General features: G+C 40.0%; 1 protein-coding gene across 2 annotated transcripts in view; it reads left to right on the top strand.

The window, feature by feature from the left end:
* The window catches only part of dcc (DCC netrin 1 receptor), a 403,570-nt gene that overhangs the window by 280,425 nt on the left and 109,315 nt on the right, over positions 1 to 13,830 (top strand). The window contains exons 17-18 of one of the 2 annotated variants that reach the window (XM_050052349.1): positions 9,533 to 9,705; positions 11,821 to 11,959. In XM_050052349.1, the coding sequence (XP_049908306.1) occupies positions 9,533 to 9,705; positions 11,821 to 11,959 (312 nt within the window). Of the gene's footprint in view, positions 1 to 9,466; positions 9,706 to 11,820; positions 11,960 to 13,830 lie in introns of both variants that reach the window. The other variant, XM_050052348.1, reaches the window with a different exon arrangement.

The raw sequence follows: 13,830 nt of genomic DNA, 5'->3' as shown, positions 1-13,830 counted from the left end.
TGCCAGTGACACTACAACAGTAGCAATAGCAGCTGTCCTTGCAGTAACTGCAGAGGCTCTAGCTGCTATAGTAGTAGACTAGTGGCAACCCTTTTAAGCCCTGTTTCCTCTAAGCAGTTTGGTTCAGTTCAGTTCGGTGCACATTTTTAACGTTTCCACTGTGAAAAGCTGTGGATGGTACCAATATAACTGTCCCTCCATTTGTGGTCACCCCTCTGTTGGGGTACCTAGCCCTAAGATCCAATACTAAAAGGTGGACCTGTGAACTGGTTTTGAGGCTTATTTAACCACTGTTCATACCATTGCAAGTTTTACATACATTAGTAAATTATAACAATAATATGAAAGGATATTTTGCTGCCTCTAGCAGCAGCTGTAGTCTGCGACAAAAATAAAAGACCAGATTATGTAACTGCATATATTCTAATCTTTGCTTGTAGGAAAAGAAAGTCACTGGTGATGAGGAAATACAATAAGTGCTGGATGGAGCAGTGAATGACAACAGCCCTGCCCACATTTAAGAGTACTGCTTGTGGTTTGCAAACAGACCTAGGGTCTACAGTAGGTACCATGTCTGAAGGGTTACTTTTGGTTCCAAGGGTACCATACTGAAAGTGTTTGGTGGAAACAGGGCTTTAGACCACATCTTCTGCCATATTGTGCACCTATTTAACATATATGCCAAAAAAGGTATTCCTTTGTATTCTTATGTCAAAATCATGTGTTCTTCTTGTTAAACAAATAATCACATGTTCTTACACAAACTAGTGACAAGCAGTTTCAACCAATAATATCATGACATCCACCCGTCACTCAGTCTGCAACTTTTAGACGCACAGAGCTATGATTAAATTAGCTAGCAAAGCAACAGCATGCCCACATTGGGCATACTGTGATTACAGGCTGCGGGCTAGAATTTATTCACTCAAGGAAAGTGTTATCTGTGGCAGCTCCAGATTATGCCCAAGGCATTTTACAGTGGACTGCTTCAGCAACTAACGTTACACGGAGCATACGATGGATTTCGTCTCTCTCTCCCAGATGCTACTGTCTCATCTGCATTACATCGTCTGGGCCTCACAGTTATGACTCCCACTTTGAAGTGATCAAATCAGATTCCTCCTAACTTATGTCCCACCTGCCTATCCTGTTTCACTTGGAAATTCATCACAATTCTGGAGCTAGAAAATCTCAAAATACCATTTCATCTTGACTTTAAGAAACAGTTGCAGGAACAGCAGCAGTAACAGCAGTATTAGCAGTCGTGGTAGCTGGTTTCCTAAATATAAATGTCTTGGTTTTGGGGACTCAATCTATACAATCTCTTCTAGCTGTGTTTGAGTTGATATTGATGAAGACTTTAGAAAGTTTGTACATGTGGTTGTGATTCAAAAGGATTTTGAGGAAAAGTGACAGTCTGGCAGTAAGGCCTCAGTCTGAATCCAACAGCACTGACTCCTGAAATATTCATCCTGAGGAAAATGTTCACACATCAGTCACAGCCGTCTGTGTGTGTGTGTGTGTGTAACACGTATGAACTGTAGGTGTGTATGTATCTGTTTATATATAGTGCGCGTGATGGCTTACACTCATTACTGTATGTGTTTGTGTGTCTGTGAGTGAGAGACTCATTAGCTTCTCCTGCAGAAGATGGGCTGTAGAAGTGAGATAAATGAAACGCATCCAACTCTCAGCCAAGTTTCATCTTATGAATTAAACAGCCGGCCCTCCTCTGCTCACCCAGCAGCCTGTGGCTGACATAAATCCTTTATTACTCTCATATAAATGCCACATTTCTGAGGTTTGATGTGATGATAGTCACCGGAAAAACCAGCAGCACAGACCACTTCACTCACCTCAATTTCTTAACCTTCATCACAGCATGTTTTTATGGTGCTTCTATTTTCTTCCTCTTAGAAACTTTAAAAAAAAGGGAAAAAAAAGATTATTTTTAACTTGCACTTGTTGTCTTTGATTGAGATTTCTTTAAAGGAGGAAGGAAGAAGCAATGGAGAAGAAGAGCAAGAGAGGGGAGATGAAGGTTTGATATAGATCCCAGTCAGAGAGAAACAGCAGGAGGGGGGCAGAGAGAGACAGAAAGATTTGATGGACTTTAATGATGGCTCATGGACAGAGGAGGGAAACAGAAAAAGAGGAACGAATGATGGCACGGAGACAAAAGAGATGAACAAGGAGAGAAAGAGTGCATGAGACTAGAGAGGAGGAGACACAGAGAGAGGCGTGGGATGTAGAAAGTAAAATACACTGAGACACAGGCATCTATAGTCACACAGGTTTATGAATCTCCTACAGTCATAATAGAGTTTTAAGAGATGTTTATAAAGACACATTAAAAACGCATATACATGTCGAGATTTATAAAGAAATAGCTTTGGTCTTTTGCCGTAGCAGTTTATAAGGTTCCATGTTTACACTGAGCAGCAAAGGGATCAGACTAAACGATATCAGATGGATTAAAGTTCTGCTGCTGACCAGACTGAGTCTACTCCCTCCAGACATGTCCAGAGATGTATAAAAATAATCTGCTTTGAGTCTGATATGGCTTTCTTACATTGTTCTTTGATGAAGTCATTTCAAATAAGTTAATTCATTTAATTCCACTTCCAAAAAAGTACGCTGCTCTCCTGGTTAGCTCAGTGTTCTACAGGCTATAAATCTGCACTGGGGCTGGATGGATGATTGGTTCTTATCAGATAACATCTTTGTCGCCTGGTAGCCAACACTGCACTGACCCAGCCCAGGTCACGGCCCGGTCACTGAGACACACTGCTATAACACTGCTAGAACACTATAGACATATCTGAAGTTCTGTAGGCATGGGTAAACACCGCTGGAGTTTTAGAGGGATATATAGACATATCGGGGTCCGGTAGAGATATGCGTACACATTTGAATTCTACCAAAGGGACAGGTGGACATATCTGGAGTTCTATAAAGATGTACAGACACAATTGGAGTTCTATAAAGACATCTAAAACCATCTGGGGTTCTGTCAAAACATCTAGACACATCTGGATTCTACAGAGATATTTAGACACATTGGGAGATCTGTAGAAATATGTTACAAATCTGTAATTCTACATACATATACATAGACACATCTGGAGTTTTATAGAGACATGTAGACACATCTGTGTTTAGTGTTAAGACATCTGCTATTCTATAGGAATATGTAGACGCATCTGGAGTTCTTTGGAGATGTGTAGACATCTGGAGCTATATCGCTGTATGTAGACATTTCTGGGGTTCAATCAAGATATGTAGACACCTGGAGTTATGAAGCGATAAACAGACCTACTTGGAGTTGTACAGAGATACACAGAGACATCTGGAGTTCTGTAGAAATATGTTAACACACCTGGAGTTCTTTAGAAAATGTTAGCACATCAGGAGTTCTAAAGAGATATCTAGACACATCTGGAGTTCTATCATACTATCCAAAACTCTATAGCGATTTGTAGACACATCTGGAGATCTGTATTGTAACACATATGGTATTCTGCAGGGATAGACACATCTGGAGTATTAACACAGCTGTAATTCTACAGGTATGCATAGACACATCTGGAGTTGTACAGAGATAGACAGAGACTTTTAGAGTTCTAAAACAATATGTTAACACATCTGAGATTCTATAGAGATATTTTAACACATAGGAAGTTTTGTAAAGATGTTTAGATACATGTGGAGTTCTACAGAGGTATGTAAACACACCTGGAGTTCTGTGGAAATAGCTTAAAACATCTGGAGTTCTTTAGAAATTATTGACATATCTGTAGTTCAATAGACATGTTCTATCAAAATATATAGACACATCTGAACTTCTATAGTGATTTGCAGACACATCTTGAGATTTATAAAGATATGTAGTCATCTGGAGTTAAATGGAGATATGTAGACACATCTGGAATTCTGTAGGTTTATGTAGTCATTTTTGGAATTCAATAGGAATACACAGACATAAATAAACAATGTACTTGTAATCTTGATTTCTATCCAGATATGTAGACAAATCTGGAGTTCTACAAAGAGATGTCGGCAGTACTATATAAATAGGAAGACACATTTGGTATTTTTTAGAGATATGTACACACATCTGTGTACTACTGTTCTGTAGAAATATACTATCACATCTGGAATTCTATAGATATACACAGACACATTCGTTGGTCTGCAAAGTTTTGTATGCACATCTGGAGTTCTGTAGAAATTCAGAAATACATGGAGTTCTATAGAACCATGTAAACAGATGTGGAGTTTTATAGAAATATGTAAACACATGGAGCTCTATGTAAACATACACAGAAGCATCTGGAGTTCCTCAGAGACATATAGTCTTACATGGAGTTGTAGTGTGACAGTCAGGAGTTGATAAGCTTAGACCCCGAGGGCTGAGAGAAACTAAACCCATTACTGTTCTGACAAGGTCATCAACAGAGACACACACATAGATACACACACACTCTCTGTCTTGTCATGCCGGGACAGGCTGAACTCTCCGTCACTTTATGTGGCAGGCTGCAGGAGAGTTTTTTACGAGAGCTTTAAAAAACGGCTCGTTAACGGTGGGATCCTCGTTAATATACTGCCTCGTCCTCGCCTCGCCGCCCACACACTGCAGAGACAGAACTGATCCTCAACCAACCACCACACCACCATTTAATCAAGGACTGGAGGACCGCAGAGAGAGACAACGAGGGAGATGGGAGGAGGGATAAGAGCTATATGAAAGGATGGAGGAGGAAAGAAGGGAGGAAGTGAGGCAGAGAGAAAGAGTGGGGGAGGAGCAACTGAAGGAAAAGTAATGTGGAGAGGAATAAAGGAAAGATGGAGAGGTGAGAGGTTAGCTGAGGAAAGGAGGAAGGAATTGAGGTAGTTAGGTGGGAGAAGGAAGACAGGAAGGAGGAAAAAGGGAAGAGAGAAGAAAGGAAAGAAGGAGTGCAACAAAATATGGAAGGGAGAAAGACTAGTGAGCAAGGAGGAAGGAGGGATGTAGAGATTAAGGAAATACCAGATAGAAGGAGGAGAGAGTAGAAGGAGGAGTCTGGTGGAGGAGGAGGTGGAGGAGGTGGAGGAGGGGGCGTGTTCTCCGTCCTCATCAGTATTCTGTCCTGACTGGAGCTTTATTGTGATGCTGGACGACCAGTTTAACCACGACACTGCCTGCTGCAGCTCGCCCCGCAGCTCCAAACATCTCTTTCATCAATCTCTCTCACTCTCTCTCTCTCTCTATATATATTGGCCTGCAGCTGTACATCTCTCTTCAACAGCAGCACATTAGATGTCAGTGTTGATTCTCTCAGTGGTCTCATTTAGACTGCAGACACAACAGGACGAGCCTCCTTCATCTCCCAGGACTGATGTTGCCTTCACATGAACTCACACTGAAAGTCAACACCACAACATGTTAGACATTCAAGTGGTTTAAATTATAGAATCAGTGTGAAAGAAACATTAGAGCTCCATTTTTCAACAGCAAATCAAATCACACCAACTGCAGTGGTTGTCAGTTTTTCCTTGGGTGGATCTAAGGATGTGAATCCAGGTCTAATTTTCTGGTTCTGTCCATCATTTCTATTAATAATGATAACATTGTACTCATCAAGACAAATATCTGAGATTTGGGTGCATGGTGACATCATCACAAAGAAGTCTGATGGGTAGTAGTAGTAGTAGTAGTTGATTCAACCACTTCTGAAATGTCAATGATAAAGCCTGATAGATCGACAAAAAAATAAGAAATGCACATGATGATTCATGAGTCATTTATGGTGTTCATAAATGCATTTTCTAATTCAAAGTACCAACAATTTTGAAAAATGTCAAATAATTTTACAAATAAATACAACCCAACTTGAATAAATGTCAGTATTCTACATATATATTAACAACTTCCCAAAAAAGTTCATCAGTCTAATAACATTTGGTCTTGAAAACCTACCTCAGTATACAAATATTTGAAAATATTTGTGTTGATTTTTTGTTTGTTTGTTGTTGTTTTTTAGGGTTCCAGCACAGGGCATTAAATTCAATAATGTAAAATTAAGCCCTAATTGGTATTACAGTGTCTTAAATCAATCTTTTAAAAGCTTTTAAAATGGTAGGACATGGAAAGTAGGTGTTTTTGAATTGCACATTGGGAATCAGTGCAGCAGAATCTCTCATGCAAAGTGAGAAACAAAAATTTGCCCAGAAACTTGTCAAAATTCTTTATCATTATCATTCTTGTTCAAATTCATTAAGAGCGCACAAAGAGATTGTATCCCTTTCCTGACCCTCATAAAAATGCTCATATACTGTCTCTATCTCTACACATTAATGAAGATGAAGCAGAAAGTTGGTATGCAAACTGTAATGGACATTTACAATGGACTATTGGGTTGGTAATTTTCGCCACCATAGTTTTGTGTGGTCTTCTGACTGTGTATTTCATTCTTTAGTGATGTCACCAGCTATGAACTTGGCTAGGTAGCTAGTTATGCAGAAGATGATGTCCCCATTCTCAGTCCCGCCTCCTAAACCATGGTTGTCTGGGGAACAACCCAAACGCCAGAAATGTTGGTATTGTACATGTCTGCAAACCAGGATACATTACATTTGTACATTATTATGTAGGCGAGACTTTGAAACTCAATATTTAAACAATGCTGTGGTTTATGTGTGATAAGGTATAGGTACAGAAAGATCATGCTTTGGCGTAAAATACCCAGTATTCCTGCCACTATCCACATTGATATGGTATGTGCAAAATGTGCAAATGTGGTTTGCAGAATATATAATGCTAACATTTTCTTTTGGTGCCCGGGCTGTTGGGGAAACAGCCATTGATGAGCACAAGTGGGGCCTTTATGGGGAATACTAGGCCACTGATGGGCAATCCTCTGGTTACTATAGATAAACCAGAGGCACTACTTGTCAGTGGGTCAGTTTAGGGCTGATGTTAACCCACATGGAAACCAACAGATATCCCATTTGCACCTGTGGCTACTTTTGCCGGTTAACAGTCCAGACAGTGTGAAGGATTTGAGGGCTGATGATGTGGAGCCAGAGGAAGTTGAGCAGTCTGTTCAACTGCAGAGTTAGAAATGATTTGTTCCAGTTACACTTCTAAAATCTGTGTGTGTGTGTGTGTGTGTGTGTGTGTGTGTGTGTGTGTGTGTGTGTGTGTGTGAAAAGACACTGAGATAAAAATAGATGTTAGAATAGAAAAAAAACAGTTGCAGAGGGACAGACATAGATCAGCTTCCTCTGGTCTCATTCCTGAAACTAGAGCAACATTAAAAAAAAAAAAAAGTTTGTGTCTTTCTTAGGCTTATTGGTATCATTTTTATTTAATATTTATACATTCTATTGTTCATTTTAAGTTTCAGATGTTTTATTTTTTTCCCTTATGCAAACTCAGTGGGTAACATTTTGGTACAAACAAGAAAACAATCGGTAACAAACTTCACAGAGATCTTCCTGCACTAAAAATCATCATCTTCAACTGCCCTGCAGGCTTTTCTACTGCATTAAACTAAAAATAACGATTCAGTTGAAATTCATGACAGTGACTTTGCAGTGAACCAGAAAACAGCTTTCACACCTGATGTGTGTTTATATCTTTATCTCTTCTCTTTCCGGCTTTCAGTTAGCATCTGTTTCATGTTCTGCTGCCTTCAGGTGCTCCTCCAGTCTTAACCTCCTGATTCAGAGGTCACACTGATAAATCCTATGAGATGTTAAGGTGCTGCATGTCAGAAACCATAATTGATTTTAAAATGTCATAATTCTGTTTTAATTTTTGTTCACAGTGGAGCAGTTCAATTACATGTTTAAGTACTTGCCAATTTGATTCACAAAAGGTTCCCAAAACATGCTCACATCCAAAGTATTTCTGAAAGCATGTGAAGGCAGCATCTGCTCTCTGATTGGCTGGAGGCACAGATCCACAGATGGGTTTCATTTGTTCAAATATATAAGAGCCAGCAGTGTGGGAACTGATATGATGGCTGGAAAAACAACACTGTGTCAGTTGGAAAGCATGTATTTCAAATTTTGGTGATTTTGTTCTTTTTTTCACAAGCTCTTATATAAAAACCTCCTGTGAGTTTAAAACGTGAAGCACCACTTCACCACCCTGTGATAATCCATGATATATAGGCACATGATATATTTAAGTCTGAAATGTAGAATATGTAGTGGTTGATTTCACATGTGGCATGTATTACACGTGATAAATTTGCATATACGCAGACGTTCAATCCGATCTTACCACAAAGTCATCGAAAATCGGTGCTTGATCAGTGACTTTTGGCGTTAGACACACACAAAAAAACTGTCTTTTCACGTCAGCATAATACCTGGCAGGTTGTCGTTATTGCTTAACGGAAACTGGCAGTTTCAGGGGGACACGCGGCAGGACAACAGCAAAAGTTAAGACGGCAGCAGTACGAGTAGTGTGGGGACGGGCGGGTGGATGGGTCCAGCAACCACCGACTTTCACCTGGAAGGCCGGTGTTCACTTCCCATGTGATTGTAAAGCTGAACCCTGTTCTTTTTTCCAAAACTCAACCACAGGCTTTTGTTGCCTAAACCCAACCGTTTGTGTGTGTAGGCAAAACATAACCACATGCTTTTGTTGTTTAAAGAAAAAAACCTTAATTTGTGGTGTTGAACCATCATAGTGCATTTATTTTGAAAGAGCCTGTTTGCAAACTATTTCCTGTTAAAATGGAAATGCATTTTGAAAACAGACAGCACATGTAACAGGTTGAAGTTAACACTACGTCCAAGAACGTCCACAACCAACAGACCCAGTGTACTTTGCACGTCATATCTTGACATGGAAAGTCCATGACCAAAGATCGATATGTGACAAGGAGTGAGAATGTGTTGATTTGTAAGGACTCTTTTTTTTTTTTTTAACAATATGGTTTATTACATCAAAAGTTTTATTTGCATAGCTCAAGCCATCAGTTCTATCAGTTATGATAACACTCTCCTCAGCGTAGCAATTAACAAGTGCTAAAAACTCTGAAATGTCTGGGTTTTGTGTTTTGTCCTTTAAGCCCCGCCCCTCTGTGGATTTGAGGTTCCACTTCCTTTTTAAAGTAAAAGACGCTTTTTATCTCCCACTGTCTTCTTACTCTTTGTCTTTTCTCTCCTTTTCTCTCTTCTTTTTTTCACTTCCTCATCCATTCACTCCTCCTTTCCTCCTTCCCTCCTCTCAACAAACATGGCTGCCTCCTGCATGTCACTTCCAAACATGCATGCCATCTATGTATTTATTATGTTACATTTTGTTCACACTTGTGTGTATATGAACACATAACAAACCTATATTAATCTGAATGCTTGTGGAACTCGTGTCTGCATATATAAATCTTCATTATCATGCATTCATTACTGTATGATTTCATTATTATCCCCAAACACTCTGGTTACCGTTAACAACCCCCCTCAGACCCCATTGACCCATCTGAGGATGACCTCTTCCACCTCTTTGATAAATACCCCACTCCCATGCCAGACACCAGCACTCCCATGATCCCCCCGGTAGGGGTCCAAGCCGTGGCTCTGTCCTCGGACTCAGTCCGCGTCTCCTGGGCCGACAACTCCATGACCAAGAACCAGAAGGCGTCTGAGGTCCGGTACTACTCCGTCAAATGGAAGACCAGCTACTCCACCAGTGGCAAGTACAAGGTAAGAGTTAATTCATGATGTTAATGTGAAGCTCGTCAACATCACTTCTTAGTTTAGTATTATCTCAGCAACAGGTATGAATAGGACTTTGACATGAGTTAGACTCGAGTCATGAATCTAAGGACTTTAGAATTGACTTGAGAATTGACAAAAAAAAAAAAAAAAAGAGCTAACTCTATGCCTTGTGACTTCACTTGGGCTATTGACTTGGAGGGACTAGTTACTTCAAGCCCAGATCTTAAAAACGATGCTTCTTATGAGACTTGGACCTGATTGTAGATGTACCTGCTTTGACTTGGAAGTTGACATGACTTGTAGCTTAACTTTGGACTTACCTGTCTTGACTTGGGTCTTGACTTATGACCTACCAGTCTTGACCTTGACTTGACTTGAATTACCTGTCTTAAATTAGGACTTACCTGTCTTGACTTGGGCCTTGGCTTGGAAATTATCTGTCTTAAACTGGGACTTGATTTGGGACTCACCTTTTATGACTACAGACTTGACTTTGGAATTATCTGGTTTAAATTAGGACTGGATTTGGTACTTACTTGTCTTGGCTTGGGACTTGACTTGGGAATTAAATGTCCCAAATTGTAGCTCAATTTGGGACTTACCTGTCTTGACTTGGGTCTTGACTTACGACCTACCAGTCTTGACCTTGATTTGACTTGAATTACCTGTCTTAAATTAGGACTTACCTGTCTTGACTTGGGACTTATTGTATTTAGGATTTTGGAAGTAAAGCAGGGATTTCCAGCACTACTTTTTCCAGGGTGCATCAAGGAGGCAAAAAGTCTGTAGAGGTAAAACTCCAGCAACACTTGTAGTACGCAGAACAACCTTATGGTTGGACCACCACGTTTCGGCTCTTTGCTTGTACTTAATTTAGGACGTTATACACAGTGTAAGACTTGGACTTGATATGGGACTTACCAGACTTGGTAATTAATTTGGAATTTGCCTATCTTTGGACTTGACTTGCAACTTGCTGGTCCTGACTTGGGACTTCACTCAGGACGTAATAACACCTGTGACCTGCAAGAAAATAACTAAGTCTGTCATGAAATGCAGACGTTGTTGCAGACATTTAAAATGCCCCCGTACTTATGTTTTAAGCTCACCTCATTAATGCTCCTTCTAAACAAGGAGCGTTACCACAGCCAATGTTTATCAACTGATAGGGGAAAAAGTGTCATACCTGCCATCTCCAGTGCTGCCTGCACTCAATTCAAGCAGGTGTTCCCTCCCTTCAGCTATCTAACAACAAGCTCACCAGCAAGACTGAATGGAGCACAGCTACTGTAAACAGTACTCATGGAGCATCAAGGGAGTAACAGTGATCTGAGCATAAAACAGACTTGAGGAAAACTGCACTATGTGTTTGTTTGCTTTTGTCTTTTTCAGAATCTTTTATTGATCAAGAAATCTCTGAAGAAATGATTCCCAGCTGACAGAAACAGCTGAGATCATTGAGCAGTACAGCAATAAAAACATAATCTGGAATTATTTTGGTTGTATTGAAAACAAGACTTCAATTGACTTCTTTTCTTCTCTGGATTTCAGGAAAAAAAATTAAACAATAATCTGAACTCTGCTTCAGAAAACACTGGCAATAGGAAATCTATACAAGGGCAGACAGTCTGCTCACCTTAATAAACTGCAGCTGGGGGGAAACAAGGATTTTTTTCTTTTCATCAGATTCTAAAAAAAATAAGACATTTTCTTGGTGTCACAAGGACAAACAGAAGTCTGGTCTTAAAATGAAAACACACTTGAGTTTAGGCAGCAGCTGGGGTTTGGTAATATTCACTGATGTTGAAGTCTTGGAAATAATCTTTAAAGTACAAACACAAGGACAGACTGACTGTGTCTGTCTCCACAACAGTCGGGAAATAAGATGGAGGACAGACACACTCTCAAAGTTTTATGAAAATCTGTTGCAATATTCGTGTCATTATGTCTTGAATTTGTCTTCTTTAAAGGCAAAAATATCTAAACTGTGTCTGCTATACATAACACATTGTAACAGCAGCTGTATTCCTCTGTCTTGACAAACAACATCACCTTTTCCTACAATTTTAATCTATTTTTACAACTTTATCATGTGTCCAGTCTGCAGACACCACAGCGCTCAGCCACACTGTCACCGGCCTCAAACCAAACACCATGTATGAGTTTGCTGTCATGGTAACCAAAGGTCGCAAGTCCAGCACCTGGAGTATGACGGCACACGCCACAACATATGAAGCAGGTAGGCCTTACGCACACTCGTGTTTCTAGTTTTGTCCATGTGAGGACTGCACTGGCATAAAATATCCCCTAGCCTTAACCTGAGCACAGCATGGAGGGGGGACTGCTTAAATGAAATATGCAGTGTTATAGGCTGGGATCTTTGTTTTATTACTGTTACTATTATGAGTATTTTTTTATTAAAAGTATTTTTTTTAACATTGGAGGGGTTTATTATTTTTTTATTTAATTTTACTTGTGTCTGTGCACCACAAACCAAATCTTTGGAATACGGTCTGACTGCATGACCTGTGTAGTGTTCCCCACAGCTCTCACATATGATGTCATACACCACTCTAGACAACATATCCACAACATATTGTTTGTATGAAATCCTACAAAAATGCACATACAATGGTTCGTATGATATTCTACGAAGTAGCGCCCAGCTAATGACATTACGTCCTTAACATAAAGTTACGTTATTAATGTAACTTTATGGAAGTTAGCTTTAGTAATAAAGTTACTGCGGTGAGGTTTCGGAGAAAAAACATGGTGAAGAGGTACCATGTGACTGCTTCATTTGCTTCCATCTGTGTGTAACTCATGTAATCGTACCCTTCCAAAATACATGTGTAACTGGCTCATGACTACACGGAATATGTACGAATTTGGGTGCATTACTTTTCATAGGAAAACATACGAACAATTTAGGAGAACAGCCTGCTTTGGATAACACCTGATAACACCTTTCCACCAAGCAGTCCGGTTCAGTTCAGTTTAGTTAAGTTCAGTACATATTAGAACGATTATTTTTACATTTCCATTGTAAAATGTTGTGGATGGTACCAACAGAACCATTCCATACCATCCCCATTTTTGGTCACCCCTCTGCTGAAGTATCCAGCATGGTTGGTAATATGTTCTCAGTACTACTCAGTTGATTCTGATGATTTCTGTTGATTTAGACAATTGAGACATTTAAAAGAAAAACCATAGAAAACTCTGCTGATGCCAGTCAGCAAATGGTCTGTTACCACTACAAAGGACACAGCAACAGGCTACGTGTCATTTTCAATGAAAGGCGGTGACATGAAGCTACAAACTGATGCCCAACACTTGTTGGTGCGGACGGGAGTGATGCGCTACAAATTCAGCTGGCCTCAGCTTTTTTCAATGCAACTGTTACACAGCGAAGCATCAACCAATCATTTGTTTTTGTTTCTAACCGTGGTGCTGTGTTATTTGGCTTAGTTAGCTGGCGCTATGCTAGCTTTCTGTGTATTGCAGTGCCCACAGGGATGCAATGGACCTGCAAAAATGGTTTTATGGACCAAATCCAAACTTCAGATGACGTTCAGTTGAGGTGCTTTTTGGCATGTAGCAGACACACACAGGCCCATGACTACATAACTAGGTTTACAAGCACTTGAGCAACACTTTAACAGCGACTCGGCCAGAGGTTGCGCTAGACTTTTTCGTCGCCATTCATTTTGACCGACAGGGTCGTAAAAATCCGGTCATAATCTATTTTTACCGGTCATTTTAATTTTCGTTTTTAAATGATAATAAAGATATTCAAAGACATTTAGTTTTCATTTGTTCGTTTTTAATAAATCCAACAAGCAAGTTATAAAGTGTGCATTAATAAGGACATGAACGAAAAGATGAACAGACATCCACACACCGCAGTGCTTCAGTTCGGCGTCTGGTCTACACGCGAGCCGCGAGCGCTTCTGTCAAGCTGGATCGAGCGGATCGTACCAAACAGGAAGTCGGACACAGAAAAGACGAGAGAATCCGGCCAATTTTCAAAATAAAATAACAACAGCATGCACTGAGGAACGTGAGGGAATACCATGTTTATAATTTAAAATAACACAACAGTGCATA

The sequence above is a fragment of the Epinephelus moara genome, chromosome 9, assembly GCF_006386435.1.
Source record: "Epinephelus moara isolate mb chromosome 9, YSFRI_EMoa_1.0, whole genome shotgun sequence".
Lineage (NCBI taxonomy): Eukaryota > Metazoa > Chordata > Actinopteri > Perciformes > Serranidae > Epinephelus > Epinephelus moara.
Note: the sequence above shows the minus strand (reverse complement) of the source record. Positions and strands in the feature narration are given on the sequence as shown.